General features: G+C 50.2%; 6 protein-coding genes across 6 annotated transcripts; 2 read left to right on the top strand and 4 right to left on the bottom strand.

The window, feature by feature from the left end:
- Window positions 1-75: 75 nt before the first annotated feature.
- Window positions 76-7,775, top strand: MGYG_03622 (THO complex protein subunit 2; the record flags this gene model as incomplete). The annotated part of the gene is made up of 2 exons (XM_003173398.1): window positions 76-4,925; window positions 4,985-7,775. 2 exons carry the CDS (start codon window positions 76-78, stop codon window positions 7,773-7,775), a joined length of 7,641 nt encoding a protein of 2,546 aa, XP_003173446.1.
- Window positions 7,776-8,949: 1,174 nt separating this feature from the next.
- On the bottom strand, window positions 8,950-10,213 carry MGYG_03621 (hypothetical protein; the record flags this gene model as incomplete). The annotated part of the gene is made up of 2 exons (XM_003173397.1): window positions 8,950-10,062; window positions 10,148-10,213. The coding sequence occupies 2 exons, from the start codon at window positions 10,211-10,213 to the stop codon at window positions 8,950-8,952; spliced, it is 1,179 nt and encodes a 392-aa protein (XP_003173445.1).
- A 341-nt stretch (window positions 10,214-10,554) lies between these two features.
- MGYG_09022 (hypothetical protein) lies at window positions 10,555-11,227 on the top strand (the record flags this gene model as incomplete). Its single annotated transcript, XM_003173396.1, has 2 exons — window positions 10,555-10,845; window positions 11,009-11,227. 2 exons carry the CDS (start codon window positions 10,555-10,557, stop codon window positions 11,225-11,227), a joined length of 510 nt encoding a protein of 169 aa, XP_003173444.1.
- A 308-nt stretch (window positions 11,228-11,535) lies between these two features.
- Window positions 11,536-13,644, bottom strand: MGYG_03620 (hypothetical protein; the record flags this gene model as incomplete). The annotated part of the gene is made up of 9 exons (XM_003173395.1): window positions 11,536-11,759; window positions 11,871-11,984; window positions 12,064-12,354; window positions 12,427-12,703; window positions 12,762-12,901; window positions 12,970-13,036; window positions 13,097-13,134; window positions 13,198-13,275; window positions 13,350-13,644. The coding sequence occupies 9 exons, from the start codon at window positions 13,642-13,644 to the stop codon at window positions 11,536-11,538; spliced, it is 1,524 nt and encodes a 507-aa protein (XP_003173443.1).
- Window positions 13,645-15,645: 2,001 nt separating this feature from the next.
- MGYG_03619 (mannosyl phosphorylinositol ceramide synthase SUR1) lies at window positions 15,646-16,716 on the bottom strand (the record flags this gene model as incomplete). The annotated part of the gene is made up of 1 exon (XM_003173394.1): window positions 15,646-16,716. One exon carries the CDS (start codon window positions 16,714-16,716, stop codon window positions 15,646-15,648), a length of 1,071 nt encoding a protein of 356 aa, XP_003173442.1.
- Window positions 16,717-18,486: 1,770 nt separating this feature from the next.
- On the bottom strand, window positions 18,487-20,120 carry MGYG_03618 (homoserine O-acetyltransferase; the record flags this gene model as incomplete). Its single annotated transcript, XM_003173393.1, has 3 exons — window positions 18,487-19,558; window positions 19,625-20,015; window positions 20,078-20,120. The coding sequence occupies 3 exons, from the start codon at window positions 20,118-20,120 to the stop codon at window positions 18,487-18,489; spliced, it is 1,506 nt and encodes a 501-aa protein (XP_003173441.1).
- Window positions 20,121-20,674: the final 554 nt, after the last annotated feature.

The following is a 20,674-nucleotide window of genomic DNA, read 5'->3' as shown; positions in this document are numbered from 1 at the left end:
CGGCTCATCAAGTTTTAAGGCAAAGATTTCTCCACCCCTACTGGCTCGACACGCGCAGAGCACAGGAAGCCCATCATGGCTCCTGTTGCGGGTAATAAGCGGAAGAGAGGCGACAGAAGCTGGTCTGGAGACTCGTCAAACGACAACCCTAGGCCATCTCCGCATCGCCCAAGCAATCTGAATCTAGCCCAGCAGCAGCAACAGCAGCAAGGCAGGGAAGGCTACGAGGGCCGTGGGAGAGGTGGCCGGAGGTCTAGTCGAGGCGGCCGAAATGCAAGGAGAGGCAGCGATGGCGCACACGTTCAACAACAGCAGCAGCACCAGCAGCAGCCGCAGTTGCGAGAGAGTCCTGCTCCTGCGAAGCCTGTCCCCACATCAAATAGCAACGAAGCCGAGCCGGCCAAACCCAATGGTGTACCAGTCACTCAATCCCCGGCCGTCCCAGCAGAATTACCGCAACAGGCCGTTGTTACGAGGCCGTCTTCCTATTGCTACGAATATATTTCACCCGACAGCATTACAAACTGGATTGGAACCGGACAGCCAGCCGTCATAGAGGTTGGCACAAAGGCTCGAGCGGAAGGTGACTCTCTTACCCTATCCTCAGTATTTCAAGAGCTTGTGCAGCTGGCTCTTGAGGGCCGTGTGTTACCTCAAGACCTGGGGAACACAGTACGTGCCATTATTGGCGATGCTGATACCATAGACTCAACTCTTGACCCGCGCTCAATGTTCCTGGACACGCTCTCCATTCTCACCGAAAGTGAACCTTCTAACCCTAATCTCCGGCCCTTTATATTCTCAACTGGAATTCCCCCCGAGACTATGCGACTACAGCTGGAAACCCCTCTTCTTCAATCCCTCGGCCTAATCCGTGATACTTTTGCCCGCATGGGAATACGAAAACAGACCAACCTCTTATACCGGCAGTCGAACTATAACCTACTGCGAGAAGAGTCAGAAGGATACTCAAAACTTTTAACGGAGCTCTTTACCACAAGTAATAATGAGCCCCCTTCTAGTGAGGTGGTTGAAGATACCTTCGAACGTGTAAAGGCAATGATTGGTGCTTTTGACATGGACGTTGGAAGGGCCCTTGACGTCACCTTGGACGTATTCGCTGCTGTTCTAGTCAAACAGTATCGATTCTGTGTCAAATTTCTAAGGGCAAGTTCATGGTGGCCAAAGGAAGGGGTTCTAGAGGGACACAATTCAATGTCTGGGTTACCACGATGGGCTTTGCCTGGATCTCCTGGATGGTCAACAGCTGATGAAGAAAGAGCTGAGATGTTACGATTAAATGAAACGCGAGACCAAGAGTTCTGGGATAGAGTAAGGGAAATTGGCATACGTGCCTTTTTTGAGCTTGGTCGACAGCCCATTTCGGAGGAAGAACAGCGCAAGTATATATCGGCAGCTGAAGGGGACACAGTGAACGACAGCGGCGAAACCAAAAAATGGATTGAACAAACCGGCACGCTGCCACCCAGAGGGAACCGAGTGGCGGCGCAACTTCTCGGCTTTAAACTTCGATATTACTCTTCTAATGCACGAAATCCATCCGACGTTCTTCCTGACAATTTAATATACCTTGCAGCACTTCTCATAAAAGTTGGGTTTATCTCTCTACGCGATCTATACCCCCATCTCTGGCGGCCGGATGAATCCATGGATACATTGAAGGAAGAGAAAATGAAGGAAAAGGCAGAAAGGGAGGCGGCTTCTCGCCATGGTGGAGCCGTTAATGCGTTGATGGCTGCTGGTGCATTGATTGATGACACTTTGCCGCCCCCTCCCCGTATCAGGGAGCCGGATGCCAGACCTGCCACCCCTTCACGAGACCAGGACCATGACCAGGATAAAACAGCGGCCCCCAAGGCCGAGGACAAGGAACAGTTACCCGAACCAGCCGATCAAAAGGTTCTTCTCCTAAAAAGTTTACTTGCTATTGGTGCTCTTCCAGAATCATTGTACATTCTAGGGAAGTTTCCATGGTTGCTTGATGCCTACCCCGAACTTCTTGAGTTTATTCACCGCATTATTCACCACTGCTTGAACAAGGTGTATAACAACGTTAGGCCACTGGCTGAACAAGATGAACTTAAGACCCGTAAGAAGATTGTCAGTACTGATCAATCAATTACGCTGTCAGGAAAAGTTCGGCTAGGAGACCAACCCCCTCGACGTATCCTCCGCTGGGCACAGTTAGATAAGGAAGATACCAACGATGGCACTGATTACCGATTCTACTGGGATGATTGGGCCGACAATATCCCGATCTGTCAATCCGTTGACGATGTGATCGCCCTCTGCGGATCTTTCCTAAACCTTTCTGGAGTAAAGATAGGAAACGATCCCAGCTTACTCACAAAATTGGCTCGTATCGGTAGCCACAACATGAAGAACGACCCATCTGAAGCTAATGCTTCCCGCTGGAAAGACCTCTGCAAGCGCCTTCTTGTCCCGGCCCTCAGTTTAACCAAAGTTAATCCTGGAGTGGTTAACGAAATATTCGAGCTACTGCAACATTTTCCCCAAGACGTCCGATTTTCGATATATGCAGAATGGAACATTGGGCAAGTGTCGAGGCTACCAGACATCAAGTCGGCATTCGACCTGGCTCGCGCTCAAACGAAGGACTCCTTGAAACGATTAAGCAAGACAAATCTACGACCCATGGCTAGGACACTGGCTAAAATTGCATATGCAAACCCCGGAATAGTGATTAATGTTGCCATCAGTCAAATCGAATCCTACGAAAATTTGATTGAAGTTATTGTCGAATGCGCGCGATATTTCACATTCCTCGGCTATGACGTTTTAACCTGGGCATTAGTGAATTCATTGGGGCAAAAGGGGAGAAACAGAATGCAAGCCAGTGGTTTGTTGGCTAGTCGCTGGCTTAATTCTTTGGCCACATTCGCTGGTAGAGTCTTTAAACGATACTCCAGCATTATGAACCCAATCCCCATCTTACAGTACGTCAGTGACCAGTTACGCCAAAACAACTCTACCGACCTCCTCGTACTTGAACAGCTCATCAGTTCAATGGGTGGCATTGTTACTGATAACAGCTTTAACGATGCTCAACTCCAAGCTATGGCTGGAGGGGAAGTCTTACAATCCCAAACAATGCTCCAGCTATTGGATAAACGCCATGAGTCCAAGACAACTTCAAAGAGACTTATGAAATCGCTGGCTGATTCCAATTTGGCTGGATTGCTTCTCATCGCCATGGCTCAGGAACGAGTAACCTGTATCTTCAAGGAGTCCGAGTCTGATGCGGAATTAAAGCTACTAGGTAATATATTCGACGAGACTCATCGGGTACTAACGCAATATTTGGATCTCCTACGATCCAACTTCACGGTTGATGAATTTAACGTCTATGTCCCCGATGTTGTGTCCCTGATTAGTGAATTCGGATTACAGCCTGAAGTGGCATTCTGGATATCGCGTCCAAGCATTGCTCAGCGGGTCGCCGATGCGAGCAAACAGATACAAGAAGCTGCAGCAAAGAAATCGGAACCAGAGGCACCTGCGCCTGTGAAAAGCCCTAATGGCGACGTTGAAATGGGTGAAGACAAAGAGGGTGCCGAATCAGCAGCTGAGCAGGGAGAGGAGATGGCAGTGGATGGCCAAGTGCCGAGTGACGAAGCGAAAACTTCATCGGAATCAACCTCACCGGATCCCATCAACCCAGAGAAACCTGCCAGCTCAGCTTCGCCATTCAACTCAGTTGTCCAAGAGCTAATGGATCAAATGAAAACATCTGTTACTGAATCTCTTTGGGAGGTTGTTGGCTTACCTTTTTATATTACATTCTGGCAGCTCTCTCTGTATGACATCTATGTGCCTCAAAAATCTTACGAGGATGAGACAGAACGTTTGAAGAAGCGGGTTATCGCCATTTCACACGACAGGTCGGACATGAGTTCCGCTGGTGCTCAACGCAAGGAAAGAGAAAAAAGGCAAATCAATGAACTTCACGACCAAATCTTGGATGAGAACAAGCGCCATATCAGAGCCTATGGACAAACTCGTGCCAGATTGCAGAAGGAAAAAGGCCAATGGTTTGTCGGAATGCGTGTTAAACACGAAGCCCTGAACATTGCTCTCATGCAGCAGTGTTTCCTCCCCCGTACCCTGCTCTCTCCTATTGATGCCCTTTACAGTTTCAAAATGCTCAAATATCTTCACTCGTCCGGCACCCCCAATTTCCGAACAGTGGGCCTACTGGACCAGCTTTTCAGGGATCAACGATTAACTAGCATAATATTTCAGTGTACTGCGAAGGAAGCAGACAATTTCGGACGCTTCCTCCACGAACTTCTACGTGATCTCAGTAGATGGCATGCGGATAAAGCTATTTACGAAAAGGAGGCATTCGGAGCTAAACGTGATCTTCCTGGGTTTGCTAGAACCATGGATCCTGAGGGAAAACCTACGACATTCCTAGACTACGAGGATTTCCGACGAATTTTGTATAAATGGCACCGGCAACTCAGCTCATCTCTCAAAACCTGTTTGTCTGGAGGCGAGTATATGCACATTCGAAATGCAATTAGCATTTTGAAAGCCGTTATTCAGTATTTCCCTGCAGTCAACTGGATTGGTCGTGATATGCAAACATGCGTGACTGCACTAACAAATTCTGATCCTCGAGATGATATCAAAATCCCATCAGCCACGCTCGTTGGAGATTTGAGCAGGAGAGAGAAAAAATGGCTGCTTCCACAAGCGTTCACAATTCTGAACCCAGCTGCCACTAGTGGGGAACCCGGCAATACGCCGAAAAATGAAGCCGCTGGACAGGAAGATAAAGTGGCCAGTGGTAAGCCACGGACACCGCAACCTCAGTCAACTACTTCCAAGCCCCTTAATGTCAATGCGCCTGAGTTTCAACCTTCTGCTGCAACCATCAAGTGAGTCGAACCTACCTACCATATGAATCCTTTGGCGAACAGCTTCTGATTACCTATAGAACCAACGGTACGACTTCTGGCACTGGCCGATTTGAGGTAGAGGATGGAGAGATTGAGGACGCAAAGAAGGAAGAATCGAGAGTCACAGGAGAGTCCATCAAAACCAAGTCTTCTAGTCATGCTACGCCAACGCCCACACCTGCCCTCCAAGAAACCACAACAGATGAGGCAGCGTCGCTGCACCTTGATGAATCCCAAGGTGCGCAGGCGCCGGAGCCTACAGAAACTCAAGTCAACCGCAGCACCACGCCCATTCCCAACAGAGAGGAATCCCGAACCCAGGACACCGGCAATGACCTGTCTCCACGAACGGGCTCTGCTGCTGGCACCCGGACGCCTTCTGAATCCTCACATCTATCTGGCTCTTCAAGACGTATAGAAGTTGATCGACAGGGCTCTAACAACGCAGGGTTTCGACCACCTGCTAGCCTTCCCAGTAAACCAGACCTTCCACGCCAGTATCGACATTCTGACTTAAGAACTCCTGGGATACGACCAAATGATCCATCAGGAGACCGACGAGACGGAAGGGATTACAAGTATTCTGAACACGGCCGCCTTTCTAGGTACGGACCTCACGACCATGAGAGATTAAATGATCATCCAAGCATGGTTGAGCCTCGTGGGTTTGGCCGGCATTCAGAGAAGGACATGGCACACAGGCCGTACCCAGAAGACCATCTCGGACGGCCACCTCACATGCGAGAACCGACAGGTCCTCGAGATCAAGAATGGAGAGAACGGCATAGTCGTGGAAGGCTTAATCCGCCAGACAATTTGAGTCAACGGCCGGACCACCCTCGGTCAATGAGGGATGATGTTAATATGCAGCATCCACACGAATACCCGCATCGTCCTGGGCGTCCACCAAGGGAAGATAGAAGGCCTCCACCACATGGCCATAGCTCACGCCCTCCAACTCCATCTCAGCAGGAAGAGCAACGGCCTTCTTCATCTCGAATGGATAGGCTTGATGATCGTGATAACAGAAATATGCCAGGTCGTCTTGCACCGCAAGGCCCAGCTCGACATGATGATCTACCTAGCGGACCCCGTGGAGCTCGTGCCTCGCATGGAAGCATGTCCGACAACCGTCCGCCCCAAGATTACCAGCGAGATGGGAGGATGGGGCATCTACCACCTCCAGACCCGAGTTACGGCCGTCTAAATCAAGACTCGCGATTCCCTTCCGGCCGTTCTGGAGACAGTTTCGAACGCAACCCTGACATTCCGTCAGGCCCAAGAAGAAACAACCAGTCTGGCCGTGGTGGCAGAGTGTCTGGCGCAGGACCTCATCAGTCTAACCCGTCTGCCAACCCCGATCGGCAACCCCCCACTGGGCCAGCTAGCTGGACCGGACAACGAGGGCAATCCCACCAAGATCGCCCTTCTCAGGGGACCAGCGCGCAAGAGGACTCCAACGCTAATATCAATAACATGGATACATCCGGAATTCACCCTGACCGGCTGAAGGCCATGCAAGACCCGAACGACCAAGGAGGCCGACCCAAAGCATCCCCGTCCCAACAACAGAACCTAACTCCTCTAGCACCGCCATCAGGGCCGCGGGGTGGCGCCCATGGTCCGCCGAGTGCGTCTCCAACTACCCGTGGCCGTCCTTCAGGGGGGGCCGTAACGGGCGAAGGCGGACGAGGAGACAAGAGATTTGCTGGGCTTAACAATATGCTGCAACAATCGTCTGGGTCTCCCGGTGATAAACCTGGACAAGGCCCTATGGGTAGAGGCAGGGTATCGAATAGACAGGCTGGCTCTATCAGCGGCCCATCACCTCAATCGGCGAGATCTCAACCTCCAAACGACACCAGCTCTGCTGGCGGTAGCACAGGAAAATCAGAGTTATTCCCAACACGATCTAACGGTTCTGCACCGGCACCAGAGGAGGAGAGCCGTAGATCTGGCCGGTCTAACCGTCGAAATGAGATCATAGATGAAGCATCCAGCTCTAGACGGTCTCCACATCCAAGCACCTCTGGCCCTCTGCCACCGGACCGTCCCATGGAACGTCCCACCGAAAGAGCCAGTGACCGTGGGGATAGGGATCGTGAGCGCCGGACAGGCGAGGAGAGCTCAAGAACTAGAGACAGCAAGAAGGACGATCGGCGGGACCGTCCACGGGAGCGCGATCGTGACCGTGATAGAGGCCGAGTCGACGAGGTTGCCGAGCTTGACGATGCCAGGGGTTCCCGAGACTCTTCTTCCCGTCGAAGCGGCCACAGCTCCGCCGGGAATACTGCCGACATAACACCAACCAGCAGCCGACGGAGAGAGAGACGCGAACGGGATGACGCGCGTGGCTCTGCAAGTGGTGGTGGTGGTGGTAGCAGTGGTGCCGGTAAAGGAATCCCACTTCCTCCACCACCTCCCCCACCTCCACCAATGGATAGACCCATTGACAGATGGGGTGGTGCAGGAGCTGGCCCTGTCCGAAGTGACGATAGGCCTCCCCGGGATCGTGGCGATCGTGACCGTGAGAGAGGGGGGGATCGAGACAAAGAGCGAGACCGCGGTGATAGGGGTCGGGATCGAGACCGAGACCGTGGCCGAGACAGAAGAGACGGTCCAAACGCAGGGCCGGACGGGAGAGGACCACCTGTAACTCCAGCCAGCAGCCTAGGGGGCAGTGCTGGCAATACTGGCAACAACACCTGGCCTCGTAAAAGAGGCAGACCACACGGAGTCGGAGGAGACGAAAGCCACGAACATTCCCCAAGCATGGGCGGCCCTATGAGGCCAGGCCCAGGGAGTGACATGAAGCGGCCGAGACGTTAAAATAATACACATTCAAGGCAAAAGAACGCCAGCCAATTTATCTGACATCAAATACATACATACCTTCTACACCTGAATCTCCGAGGACAACTACATTTCCTTCCTTTTTTTTTCCGTCTTTCCGACATCACTACTCTATGCTTCCTCCATTGCATTTATTTCATTTTCTCCTTTCCTCTTCTTCTTCTTCTCCTTTGTGTTGGTAGCTGGGAAAAACGGGATAACTTAGGGGACCATGCATTTCATCTAAAGAGTTTGTTTAACTAGTTAGTGACGTATATCTTTTGCTCTCTTCTACCTTGGTACATGTTTCAATAGGCGTTCGTCAGATTCTGGGATGTTCAACTTACTGCAGCCAAAATGATATACCACCTCGATATCCTTTCTTACTTAGTTATACAACCAGCAGCACCTTTTCTACGCTCTACTTCATTTCTACATCTCTGAACTGCATCTAAATATATGTATGTTGCCGTGACGTGTTTTGCGAGGCTGGAGGTTAAGCTCCAACCTTCCTCCAGCGAATCAAATATCAAGCAAGGCAAGCGAATCGAAGATGCATATGTACATACATAGCAATAACTGATGTTTATTCTTTTATCGTATTTTTTGGCAATGATTACTATATATGCAAGAACCCCGCATTGCTCGATGCATGGATGACAATATGCAGGTCGTATTCATTAGTTACAGGGTTGGGGAACTCGAGTTCATTAGCTAGAGAGAAAATGTGGGAGTGAAATGCAACGGTGCATGTAGGACGGGGAGAAGAAGGAATGAAAACCCTGAAGTGAAAGATGCATCATAGATAGAAAGGGAGAGAGAACGAGAGAGAGACAGAGAGAGACAAGGGGTATATGGAATGCAAACCGAAGGGAAGAGACGACTGAGTCCCGGCCAAGCGGTGTGTCTCTGGAGCGCCGTATTAAAACCAAGTAGTAGATGTATCAGAACCAGGAGAAGCAACGCCAAGTTGGGACTGGGAGGTGAGAAATCGCTAAAGAGGCTGTGCAAAAAGGCAAGAAGAAAGACGGGAGGGCGAGACAGTGAGGGTGAAGCTGGATGGTGGTGTGTGTATATCTCCGAGTGGCGGGAACTATACGGTGAGAGAGTGCAAGTCCGAATATAGTCAGCTAATCGCGTGTAAAAGGGAGAGAAAAAGGATAAGCGGTGTTCAGGTAGCCTCAACCACCATGCCCAAGCCCACATTTCTTCGGCTGGTGCTGGATGCTTTCTTTTTACCGAATCCGAGCTTAGAAAGCTTCTTAACGAAAGTTTGTACTCGTGACAACTGACTGGCAGCAGTCGTCGCAGACGCAGCAGTAGCGGGCGGCGTAGAAGTTGCCGTTGCAGTGGTAATATCTGTGGATGTGCTGGTAGTGGTCACTGTAGTTGCTGCGGTGTTGGTGGCATCCGTAGAAGAGTTTGAGGAGCTCGAGGAAGATCTGTCGACGGAGGCCAGTGTGGCTACGGGCACCAATCCCATGCTCTGGCTGATAGGTCCAGGCGTGGCTTCATCAAGTTGACGAATGTCTGCTTCTGTGGGTGTGAGCGTCGCTGTATCACTGTCTGCGTAGCCCTGTCTGCCATCCGTGTGACCACCTGAAGGAGATGATGCGTCTTCCGGCCGAGTTTGGAGAGAAGGGATAGGGGCTGCTGCTGGTCCGGTTGGAGAAGTGGGCACGCCAGTGTCATGGCTGATGGTGGGAATCTGGCAATTCTGGGAGGTATACGGAAACGAAGGGTCTTCTTCCACTATGACGCCAGCCTCTGTATGAATGGGAGCGGATATCGTCCGCCGTATGTCCATGTTGGGGGAGGGCTGGTCGGTGACGATACGGGCACTGTTCGGAGCCACCGGACCAGAAGTAGGTGATATGTTGGAAGAGTGCAAGTCTGTTAGAACAAGCGGTGGTCTAGGACGCGCGAACGATGCGCTCTCTGCTGGGATACTGTGTCCAGAGATGTTGGCATTGGCTTCGTCCACAGAGCCCATGGGCCGCCTACCTGGTGGATGAGCGGCCAATTTGCGACGCTCATATTCGCTTTGGAAGTAGACCGGATCCGATTGAGGAATGGGAGCACGCCGGAGATCCTGATCTTGGTGCTTGACCTTGTGGTAGAGCACTATACAGGAGTGTCGAAGGTGCACCAGCGTCGTAGGCTCAATCACCGGCCGGTCTGTCAGGGGCGAACCAGGGCGTATGGGAGCCAGGGTATCGTCAAAATTGTAGTATCTCGACTCATCCACCACCGGCTCGGGGTGAGGAGAGACAAATGGGCGTTTCTACCATTCTTGTTAGCCTACCATCCTATGCGAAAAAATTCCGTATATAACAATTGAACAGGGGTTGAAAAAAAAAAAAACTCACCGAACTGGTGAACTTGAAGTTGAACCGCCGCCTCATGGCAACGTCCCACGCTTGCTGGGTCAACATTTTGCCTCCCTTACAGTGTGTCTGACAGTATGTTCTTTTGGACAGACAGACAGCAGGATGAGCAGATCGGGTTTATGTAGATCTGCCAGACCAGACAGAGCGTGCGTGCAGCCGGCCCTGGGCAGCAGAGACACGGGTTATAAGAGAAGATCTCTCGGGCTCGGCTTCGTGTTTGCTTGCAAGGGCGGCAACTAACTATGGCCGCCAGCCCGAGGCTCGACGGCGAAAACTAGAGGTGACAGGGCAAGTGACAGCGGTTGCTCGGATGTGATAGACGAGGGACGGGCGAGGGCCACTTTGGCCGAAGCGGCGGTGGATTGGCTGGCGATGGCTAGAGTGATATGCGTTGGCCGAGGGGGACGAGAGCAGCCCGCGAGGACGACGACGACGACGAGGAGGAGGGCAGCCGAGAGTCTGAAGCCATCATGAGAGAGCAGAGAAGCAGGAGAAGAAGAAGAAGAAGAAGAAGAAAAGGCGAACGGATCTGTCAGAATATGGACGGGCCTGAGACAGCGGTTGATCGTGTGCGGCCGAAGGGAAGGGAAGGCAGAGGGCCCAAAAACGCGCATCGATGGCCAGCGATGCACAGCTATGGCCGGCCAAGATCGCTGTACCTCCACATGCATGCGGTGGTACCTCGCATCCCACTGTTTTTTCGCGGGCGGCCGAGGTCACTCGCCATCGGCCAGGGGTCTTCACTTTAAGCCGCAGCCATAGGCCCGCATAGTTCGCCATAGGCCAGCATGTCTCGCTACGACTGCCGCTGCTGCTAACTAGTTAACTTGGGTGCTCTAGGGACCGGTTGCCCGCCAGTTTTCGGCCATTCCGCGCTGCCAGAGGAAAGCGCCTGAGGAAGAGACGGGCAGCAATCAGCACAGCGTCCCTTCTGCCTGTCTGCCTGGGCGGACTAGTAGACTGGCTGGTCGGTTTCTCTACCATGATCTACAAGACGGTTCCATTTGTCCCACGAGAGAAACGGGCTGGCTGGTTATCACAATCTGTGCTACCCCTTAACGGCGCTATTGATACACAACTTTTCGCCTGCATCGTGCGAATAGGAGACGATACCCATATATCCAAACTTGACGCTAGGGAACCCACGTCCTCTCCTTTCGGCGCTTCCTCTCGTTTGTTCTTTTGTTCTTTGACGCTCTCGCCCCTCGCCTCTCCCCCTGTCTAGTTATATGTATACATAACAAACACTAGACACAGTCATGCGTTGGGGGCCCCCATATCAATGCGCTATTTTCTCCTCCCCAGCTATCCGGAGTACCTCCGTACCAAATCGCAAGAATCTAGACACGATTTTAACGACGCCGGGGTTAAAGAGTGTAGCGGAATGAAGGCGCCTTATCGCCCAGCTCGCTGAGTTCCTGGTCACTTAAGCCTTGGGTGCCTTCTCGGTCTCGTTTGGCGTTGACCCGCTTATATGCCTCACGCATGAAGACGGCTGATATCACGCCCGCCACCAAAAACCCAAGTTCAAGAGCGTGGCCGAGAGTGTATTTGGGTGCATCTGGCGCTCGATAGAAGTTCGACGCCATTGCTAAGGGGGAAAGGTTAGCCAATCCATGGTACTGGGAAAAGCAAAAGTAACGAAGAAAAAAACAATCATCAAAGGTACGTATATAAACAAAGGAACTCGACTTCGACTCACCTCCTGACATGTTGCCTACTCCGATCTGGAATGCCATTCCTGCGGAACGCTTGTAACTTCCGGCAAGATTGTTGGCTAGCCATGTCACGGCACCGGGGAAAGCAGGATAAATGCCTATTTTGGCGAAAGCTAGGTGTTAGTTTTGCTGTGTTCTGTGGTTTGTCTCGTCTGTTCGTGGCCTCCACAAACTTACCGCAGATGGCGATGAAAACGCCTGCATATACCACTCCTGGAACACCTCTCCCTGCAGCAGAGATACAGATGATGAAACCGAGACCGATCATGGACATGCATCCAAGCACAAACGGTGAACGCTTGCCGCTTTTGTCGGAGTAGAAGGCGACTACAACGGCAAGTGTTGCCGCCGTCACATATATGGGGACCGTCAGGAGCTGTGCTGTTGAGGTCTTGTATCCCAAGTCCTTGATGATACTCGGCAAGAATAGCGAGGTGCCGTACAGGGGACAGATGATGCCCACGCAAACTGGCCACGTACAGTTAGCGCTGGAGCGAGAAACTAAGAAAACAATAGAGAAAATAAAAATCAGGGGCATACCGAAGAGTGATGCATAGACTTGCCAGTCTGTGAACACCTCTTTGATGTACTTCCACTTGAATTCCTCCGTCTGGGCCACTTTTCTCCCAGACAAACTGGACCCCTGATATTTGAGCCGATAAATAACGAACTCTCGCTCTCTGGAGCTCAGGAATGATGCTGTTTCGGGGAAATCTTCAAGGAAGAAAAATGCGCCAACAGCCACAACAACAGTCAGGAGTCCCTCCAGAATGAAAATCCATCGCCATCCCTGGTATCCTCCGACCCCATCCATTTTCTGCATTCCATCAGTTAGGCAAGTGATAAATGGCTTTCGCAGGTGGAGAGTGACTCACTGCAATGGCAAATGCCAACAGACCAGAGAAAGCGCCTGCAATGCTAGCAGCACTGAAAAACATGGCTTGCCTAAGCTGCACCTCGTGCCTGCAGTACCACATCGTGATATAGTACGCAACACCAGGATACAATCCGGCTTCTATTTCTGTTTGTCAGAATTTTCACTATTCTCATCTCAATGACACGGTCAACTCCAGCTTAACTTACCGGCGACCCCCAAAAAGATTCGAGCAATTAACAATCCTTTATAGTCCCGTACAATCCCCATCAGGGTCTACCCCGACGTTAGTTAGCATAGACCATGATGCATGTTTTCGGCGTTTCACTGCCTTACCACAACAGTTCCCCATGCAAGCATAATCGAAGGTAGATCTAACCAGGTGTTAGTATCCGTCTCCTACTTGCGTCAAATCGATATCATGGCATCCAACATACAAAGTGAAGGGCGCAGTCTCTTCAACAAGATATTGGATGGGACCTCGAAGACAGAGTATGTGAAAAAGAATACAGTCACTGATCATGTAGTAGTTAGTTAGTATCTAGTCATCAGCCGCCTTCGAGAATTGAAAGTAGGGGACACGGCTTACAGCACCAATTGAACTGGCCTCCTTTAAGGCCCAGGTCAACGTCCAACCCTTCAATCTTTGCATTTCCAATATTCCCTCTATCCAAGAATGCGAGTAGGTAGAGAAGCGCCAACGCAGGTATTAGGCGGATATCCATCTTCCTGATCACCTTCTTCTCGTCGATATCAGAGAAGTCAGGCTCAGAGCTAGAAACAGACACAGTTTCGCTGCCACGCTTGTCCGAGGCAACATTCTCGTTATTCCTCTCGACATCCCCTTGCACCCCCGTCTCTGGCTTCTCCTGCAATAGCCCCATTGTTCGCGCTCACTGTCTTGACTATGGACGAGGTCGAAAACGGGTGCGCAAGTGAGAAATGCCACGAGGAAAGGTAAAAAAGGGAAAGGATGCCAGTAATTGTAGGGAGGCCAGTGCATATATACCCTACGCACCGCATCTTACCCTTCTACCTTGCAAATCACCCGCATCCCACCTTTCTTCTTCCCGGCCGCAAGGGTAGCTGGTGATCGCTTTACTCCGTACCATGCAGCTCTTGGCCGTGGTGAACTAACTTGGGATTTCCCTTTGGCCTGTCGAATCCATGCATCAAGCCGCATACTATGGCATTGACCAGCCCATCCATCCCCTTCAGCTGGGGCCCGTTTGTCAAGTTCGAGGAGCCACAAGTAGTTAAAGAACCCAACGCCTAGCCGCAGGGGACAACCTGATGACAGATGATCGGCTAGGCTCTAATGTTTAAGGGGGTTAACTAGGCGCATTGTTGATTCCGAAGATCTGAGAATCTTCTGTAGGTTGGCGCTGGCTTGGTAAGACGAATTAAACATGGCTGGCTGATCGAGGCTGCTTTCCGAGTGGCAGCCGCTGTTGGTTGTCCACTAGTTAGTTAACCAATTAACTAGTTAACTAGCTTTGCTAGGGGTCTGCTGCTGGTGGCATGCTTGATATCAAGCCAGGCTTGCCTTTATTCAAGCAGGTTCATCGACGCCTCGGCATGGTCCCCAGGGGCTAACCTTGCTCAATCCCTGCATAGCGATACAGAAAGGTGCTCTCGGGCGCGGGATTGGGGGTCGCATGTGCTTAGTTAGTTATTGAAGAAGCGTACTCAGTCAAGGTGTACGGAGTAGTTACCGAAGTCTTTATCCGCATCGCCAGCGAGCATGAAGTAACCGGCGACCAAGTGCTGCAATAGAGCCGGCCATCATGCGACGCAGCAGCGAATCTTTTTTCAGCCAGCGCAAGTACGGAGTATGAATTGCTTAATTATTGGCCTGACCTGCGAAAAATAGAGCGACCCTCTTGTGTAACGAAGTTCTAGAAATGCAGGCTGCCAATTGTTATGCAGCCGCGGCGTACGAAATAACAAGGAGACTGCAGGTTAGTTATCTTTGAAATCGGAGATGTGATTGGAACGGTTGCTCCGAATGGGACGAGAGTTTAAATGCTTTAAAGTGTCTTTCCTTCTCTTGGGCCTTCGGAACCTGCCTAATAGTCAACTATTATTTGATGCAGTGGGTTAGTTACCTTATCCAGAAAATTCGAGACATTTCAAAGGATCGATTAGTTACATAACTAATAAGAGCCTAGTAGTTACCTCGCTCAAGGAAGGGACTGTCCAAGGTAAAAATGTCTTTTCATACGGAAAGCTCCGTGCATATTTATTGTTCTATAGAATTAGTTAGGTGTTTCCTTCCAGCACTTGCTATGTTGTAATTTCGCCGAACCATGTCTTTGAGTCCTATCGCAAGCATTCTAATCTACCCATAGGCTGAAGGGCGTGTCCGAGATTTCTCGAATCGGATGTTTTTGTTCTAGCTTTTTATTTTGAATTAAAGTATTTGACGCATCGAGGCAGCTTGGCTATGCGTGCATAAGGGGTGATCCCGTCGAGGTTAAACAGCGCTGATCATCGTATATATGTACCACGAGTACTCCATAAAGATGGCATTGCACCCCATTTCATCCACCTCCAGAATGATATTCTTGCCCATTCGAATTCGCATCAGTGATTTCATAACGGCGGGGGAGGGATCGTCTTCAAGTTGGGCAACCGGCATCAAATTGCTGGGATGACTTTCTGATAATGGACGGAGGCGGCAGAAAATCATTTGATAAGGCCGCAATCAAAACACTCATACATACCACTCTTCCTTGGAATTTGGTAGGATATTTGGTGCGTCTCTGATGTCTGGCGAATGGTCTATCCCTTTCATGCATTGGATGGAAATATCCGCGTTCGCGGTCGAGGATGGAGTATATTTCACCACTTGAACATTCTCAAGTTCAACTTTCGAGGCCTGTTCACACCAACTCTTGCTTCATCATAAAGCGAGGTACTCGTCTCTTTGCTCGCCTCGTTGGACCAAGAACAACAGAGACAACCATAAGGGAAAAAGCTGCCAGGAAAAATATCCATAGATAATGATAGAGCCACGAAAGGATTGCAACATCGTTCCCATGCCATGTGGATCCAGGGAAATGTGAAAAGAATGTGTATTCCGTTGTGTCGTACAGCTGCGAAGGCAGTATGGCAAGGCCGTGTGGACCCCTGAAACTAGAAGTATCATCTTTTGCACCCGTCTTCAATATTTCGAACCACGACAAAATGATCCCGCTGAAGAACATTGGTCCGGTGGTAAAGAATACCGTTATATACTTACTGAAATACCATCGGTTATGGTCATAAAGGCTTAATGCGGCCTTTATCATCAGCGGATGGGCAGGAGAACTCGCCATTAAGTCGTTACTGACGCCATATGGCCATGTTCGCGGTACCCATGCCGGGAAATCGAGTAATGGGCGAATATCGCGTCGACATCCTATATCCATGTCCATGTATATTCCCCCATAGTGCCAAAGCAGGAAATATCGAAGCGCATCCACCCGTTGAATCCCATATCTATATCCATCATAGGTTGCCAAGAACCATTGGAAGTTCGCCTCGATGAAATCGCGAGCTTTTTCGTCAGTCCAAAAGAAGTGCTGGTACTCTGGTAACAGAGCTTGACAAGAGTTGTAGGCTGTTTGCCAAATTTCCGGGAACTCTTGGGTGCTATAAGTTCGATGAATGATTCGTGGTATTGGCGTCGCTTCTTTATCTTTCAGGATGGTGATATTATGAGTTGGTTGATTCTTGCTGATGGCATCTTCGAGTTCCTTCACATAGCCTTGAGGCAGATCATCCAACGATATGGAGTTACGTTCCAACGCCGAGTTCAGGGAATTATATGAATGTATAAGCGATGCTAAGGTGTACAGGAATAGTAAGACAAGGGGGGCTAGAACAGGTGCATTCCAGATAACATCAAGTAGACGGAAAGGTAGGGTACGAAGCTGTCTCCTTTTGCCAAAGAGATAACCAACAGGAGTCATCGTCACAAAGAGGCGAAAGCTGGTGAGCTGCTTCTTGGGGCATGAAAAGGGCGAGACTCCCCCGGCTCTTATATTTGAAACCCTGCATTGCTGCGTGGGAATCAATCTAAAAGCTTTAGTGGGAGAATGCTTCGTTGTCTCCACCTAGCGGATGCAGAAAGTAGCAGCCTGAAAGATTTCGGTTCTCCTTGGTTCCTTATTCGGCAAATTCCTAGGTCCCAAACTCTCTATTTAGGCCGTTTTATTGTTTTGGAACTTTGGCGCGCTGCTTAATTAGACTCCGGATCACATGGAGCCGAAAGGGTCGTTTTTTTTTTTTTGGATACTCCATATATGGGGTATGTAAATCCCACTCTACTTCACAGCCGATTTTTACTGGCGCAGGAGGTCAAAGATGTAAGATGGATGTGGCGCAAATTCCCACGGAGGTTTAATCTTTGGATACTGCAGAGTTATCTCCCGTTAGCTGACTAGAGCCGGCTTGTTTCTTTTGCGACTGTCCGGGGACGAGCTTCCAGCAACTAAGCATGTTTAAGACAAGGTAGCTCCATAATGGCTACCACCAGCTCAATATGCGCACCGAGCAGTTAATTAAACAGCACTCGCATTATATGCGGGCCTAAAACAACCATTCTCCTGAGGAATGCCGAGCGATCAATGACTGGCTGTCGAAGAAAAACCTTGTTGAGCGATGGCGAAGTTTATTTGAACTGCGTCACTAAGTGAGCTGGGCTCGTACCCTAACTAGGGAGCCATGCATGTTCTCACACTGCATCACAAGGGGCTAGCTAATCTTTCACATCGACCAACGAGGAGAAGAGCGAGCGTACGGAGTACTCCATAGAGACAACCGGCATGAGTCCACCACCAAGGACTTGATCGCATTCAATGCGAGAACTCTGTACATGCTCGTCAACAACCGCAGTCGGGGCTCTCAAAGAAACTGGTTATTCAAGGTTAGCCGTTAGATGACCGCTTTTCGCACAAAGGAGATCGCTCCGCTGAAGGAACAGAGAGCACACCTCTAGGGGCGCAGTATGTCTGGTAACCCTCGTATTCGCGCTGAACTCGCCGAATCAGGCAATCTTACTCGACCATCAACACCATTTTTGCACGTTCTGTTTGAATGTGAGAAAGAAACGTAACAAGACCTCCGGTGGCTGATAGAACGCGCAGTGCAGAGGAAAAAGGATTTGTGGTTGGCTGCACAGGGAGGAAGATGACGAGTTTAGTTTCTGTGAGGAAGACGCTCAAATGGTGTTCGTTTCCTGGGTGGTATACGCATGCTGAATACGTGTTCTGCCGCTAAGGAATCACTAAAAAGGTTGAAATCTTTTCCCACAGGCGGCCCTGGAGCATGTTTAGCTCTATGCAGGCTATTTTTAGGAAATCGTAATCGCACCGAGAAGCAAAGTATCCAAATCGCTTGGCATCGTATTCCAGTCCATGTTATACATATATCAGGATGAGGGATGAGGGATGAGGCTCTTATTGAAAATTTGTGGTCATGCGATATCACTTGAGCAGCGTTGTTGTTGAATACATAAATTTGTCTAGACTGCACTGGGCAATACTGCGCCCATCCATCATGATAAGGACCAAATTGAAAAGAAGTATTTTGGGAAAAAGAAATTTAGCCATAGCAAAAGAACGTTCCAAATGTAAGGGGAATCGCAGAGCAGTTGGATGCTCGGGGACGATATCAAAAAGTCAAAATAAGGGAGAGGAAACTCGCTATATTCAAATACGACGCTGCTGACGTCGATAATCTCACCATGCAGTGATGTCCTCCACCTCTGCTTCGCCGAACGTGCTACTTTTTGTCAGCTTACCAACATGGTCACCTGCAGGATTCGCATCCGCCTCCAAAGGAGCCATTATGTCCGGTAGAACTTCCCTGAAAAATTCGAGGATGTATCTGTTCACCTGCTCAAACTGTAGCAAGAAAGCGTCGTGGCCTTCAGGGCTGTCGATATTTTTTAGTCGTGAATCCGGGATGCCATCGGCAATTTCCTGCTGTTCGGCGAAGGTGAATAGGCCGTCACTTTCAATTCCAAGGACAAGGGCAGGCTGATTGATCTGAGCTAGCGCATCCTTTACGGGTGTTTGAGATGCTTGGTCTGCCCGGTGTCTCGACACATCATGCGTATCTAGCTTACGGGTAATTGCAATATAACAATTGCTGTCAAAACGCTTGACAAATTTCTCCCCCTGGTATCGCAAATAAGATTGGGCAGAAAAGTAGGTTGCGGGTCGCTTGGATAGGTCTAGAGAAGCAACAGAGCCTGGGGATGCGGGGATTGGTGCATGTGCGGTGTATACGGCCGCACCTGTGAACTGAGGGTCGGTGAACTGAAGTTCAGTTTGTGGCCTGGGTGTATGCGCTCCACTTGATGGTTGAGACGGCCGTGTGCTTTTATGGCCATCATTATGGACGGCCCAGTGCTCGTTGGGTGGAGTTGGCAGGCGCTGCGTGCCGTTGATGTTCTGTCGTTTCGACGGATCAGGCACATTTCGGCCGAACCTGGCTTCAAATGAGTTCCGGCTGCGATATGTCAACAACGCTGACATACGCGCAGCACCGAGCCCAGTGGCAGGTGGGTCACTAAACGGATAGTAGCCATCCTCGTATTTGGGATCGCTGTAGATGCTCTGTCTCTGTGCTTCACCCCAACTTATACCCCACGCCGAGTGCCGACTTGACGTCGCGATTGGCACGATACACCGAACGTAATCCTTGCCAAAGTAAGCATACTCCAACGTGAGCATACCACCCATGGAGCCGCCAACTACGGCGGCGATCTGGCGAACACCTAGATCGTCCAATATTACTTTGTGGAGGCTGTATAGACAGTTAGTACCAGTGCATCTGCTTGAAATTACACTCCGTCATGAAGATTTTACTTACTTGACATCGTCTCTTATGGTAGTTAATGGAAACTCCGGTCCATATAAGCCCCTTGACTTGTCACCATCCTTGTATGTGACTGCACTAGCGGTCCCGTACGGACTGCCCAGACTGTTCAGACAGATAATGAAGAATCTGGTAACGTCAAAGGCCTGCCCAGGGCCGCCGAGAAGTGGCCCCCACCAGTCACTAACATCTGCACTTCCACTCAAGGCGTGGCATACTACCAGAGCATTATCTCCTGCCGGCGAGAGTTTGCCCTTGGTTGTATATGCCACAGGAACATTATACAGCGTGACACCGGATTCCAGAGTGAACGAAGGGACAATTGCAATTGATTGGTCGGTTATGAGTTTTGAAAAAGGGTTCTCAGGCTGGCATGCCACTCTCTCTACGGGATTTAGTAGCTGTTCACCCTCAAAATTGTATGTATTTGGAGTGGTTTATACTGACGGAGCTTTGGTTGGTGGGGAGTCTGTTCCCCGCAGTCAGCCATCCTGCAGATGCAGTGTAAATCAAAACGGAGAGTCAGGAAACAAGCGCCAATTGTCAGAACAAATCTAACAAGCTCGCTGATTAGTGTACACCACGGTGATACTGGCAAAGTAAGAGAAGGGAGAGAGAAGAAGAAGATAGCGAAGAATCGACGCCGACGTTGGAAGTTGGAAGTCCTTTTTTTTTCTGTCTCTTCGCTGTCGAAATTCCGTTGATCGCCAGGGCTGACGCCACCGCCTACCAATCAGGAGACGGCAGAATAGAGCCTCGGCACATGGACTTTTATTATTCCATTCCGCATGGCTATTACCGGAAACGGATAAGTTCGGTTACGTAATGATATCAAACTCAAAATAACAACGTCCTTTGGCAGCCGCAGAAACAACAACAGCTGGCAAGCTGGATGGACATCTTTGCGCCGTGCCATGTTCATAGCATCAGGATCCAACGGCGGAGAGGCGTTCTTAGTTAGCTTGTCGCTTCTTCCTCCTTTTTTTTGAGATCTTCAATACCCAGTTATCACACATTCTGCGGGGGAGAAGGTGCCGTGTGTGC

The sequence above is a fragment of the Nannizzia gypsea genome, genomic scaffold (assembly GCF_000150975.2).
Source record: "Nannizzia gypsea CBS 118893 supercont1.3 genomic scaffold, whole genome shotgun sequence".
Classification (NCBI taxonomy): domain Eukaryota; kingdom Fungi; phylum Ascomycota; class Eurotiomycetes; order Onygenales; family Arthrodermataceae; genus Nannizzia; species Nannizzia gypsea.
This window is presented reverse-complemented; position numbering and strand designations above follow the sequence as displayed.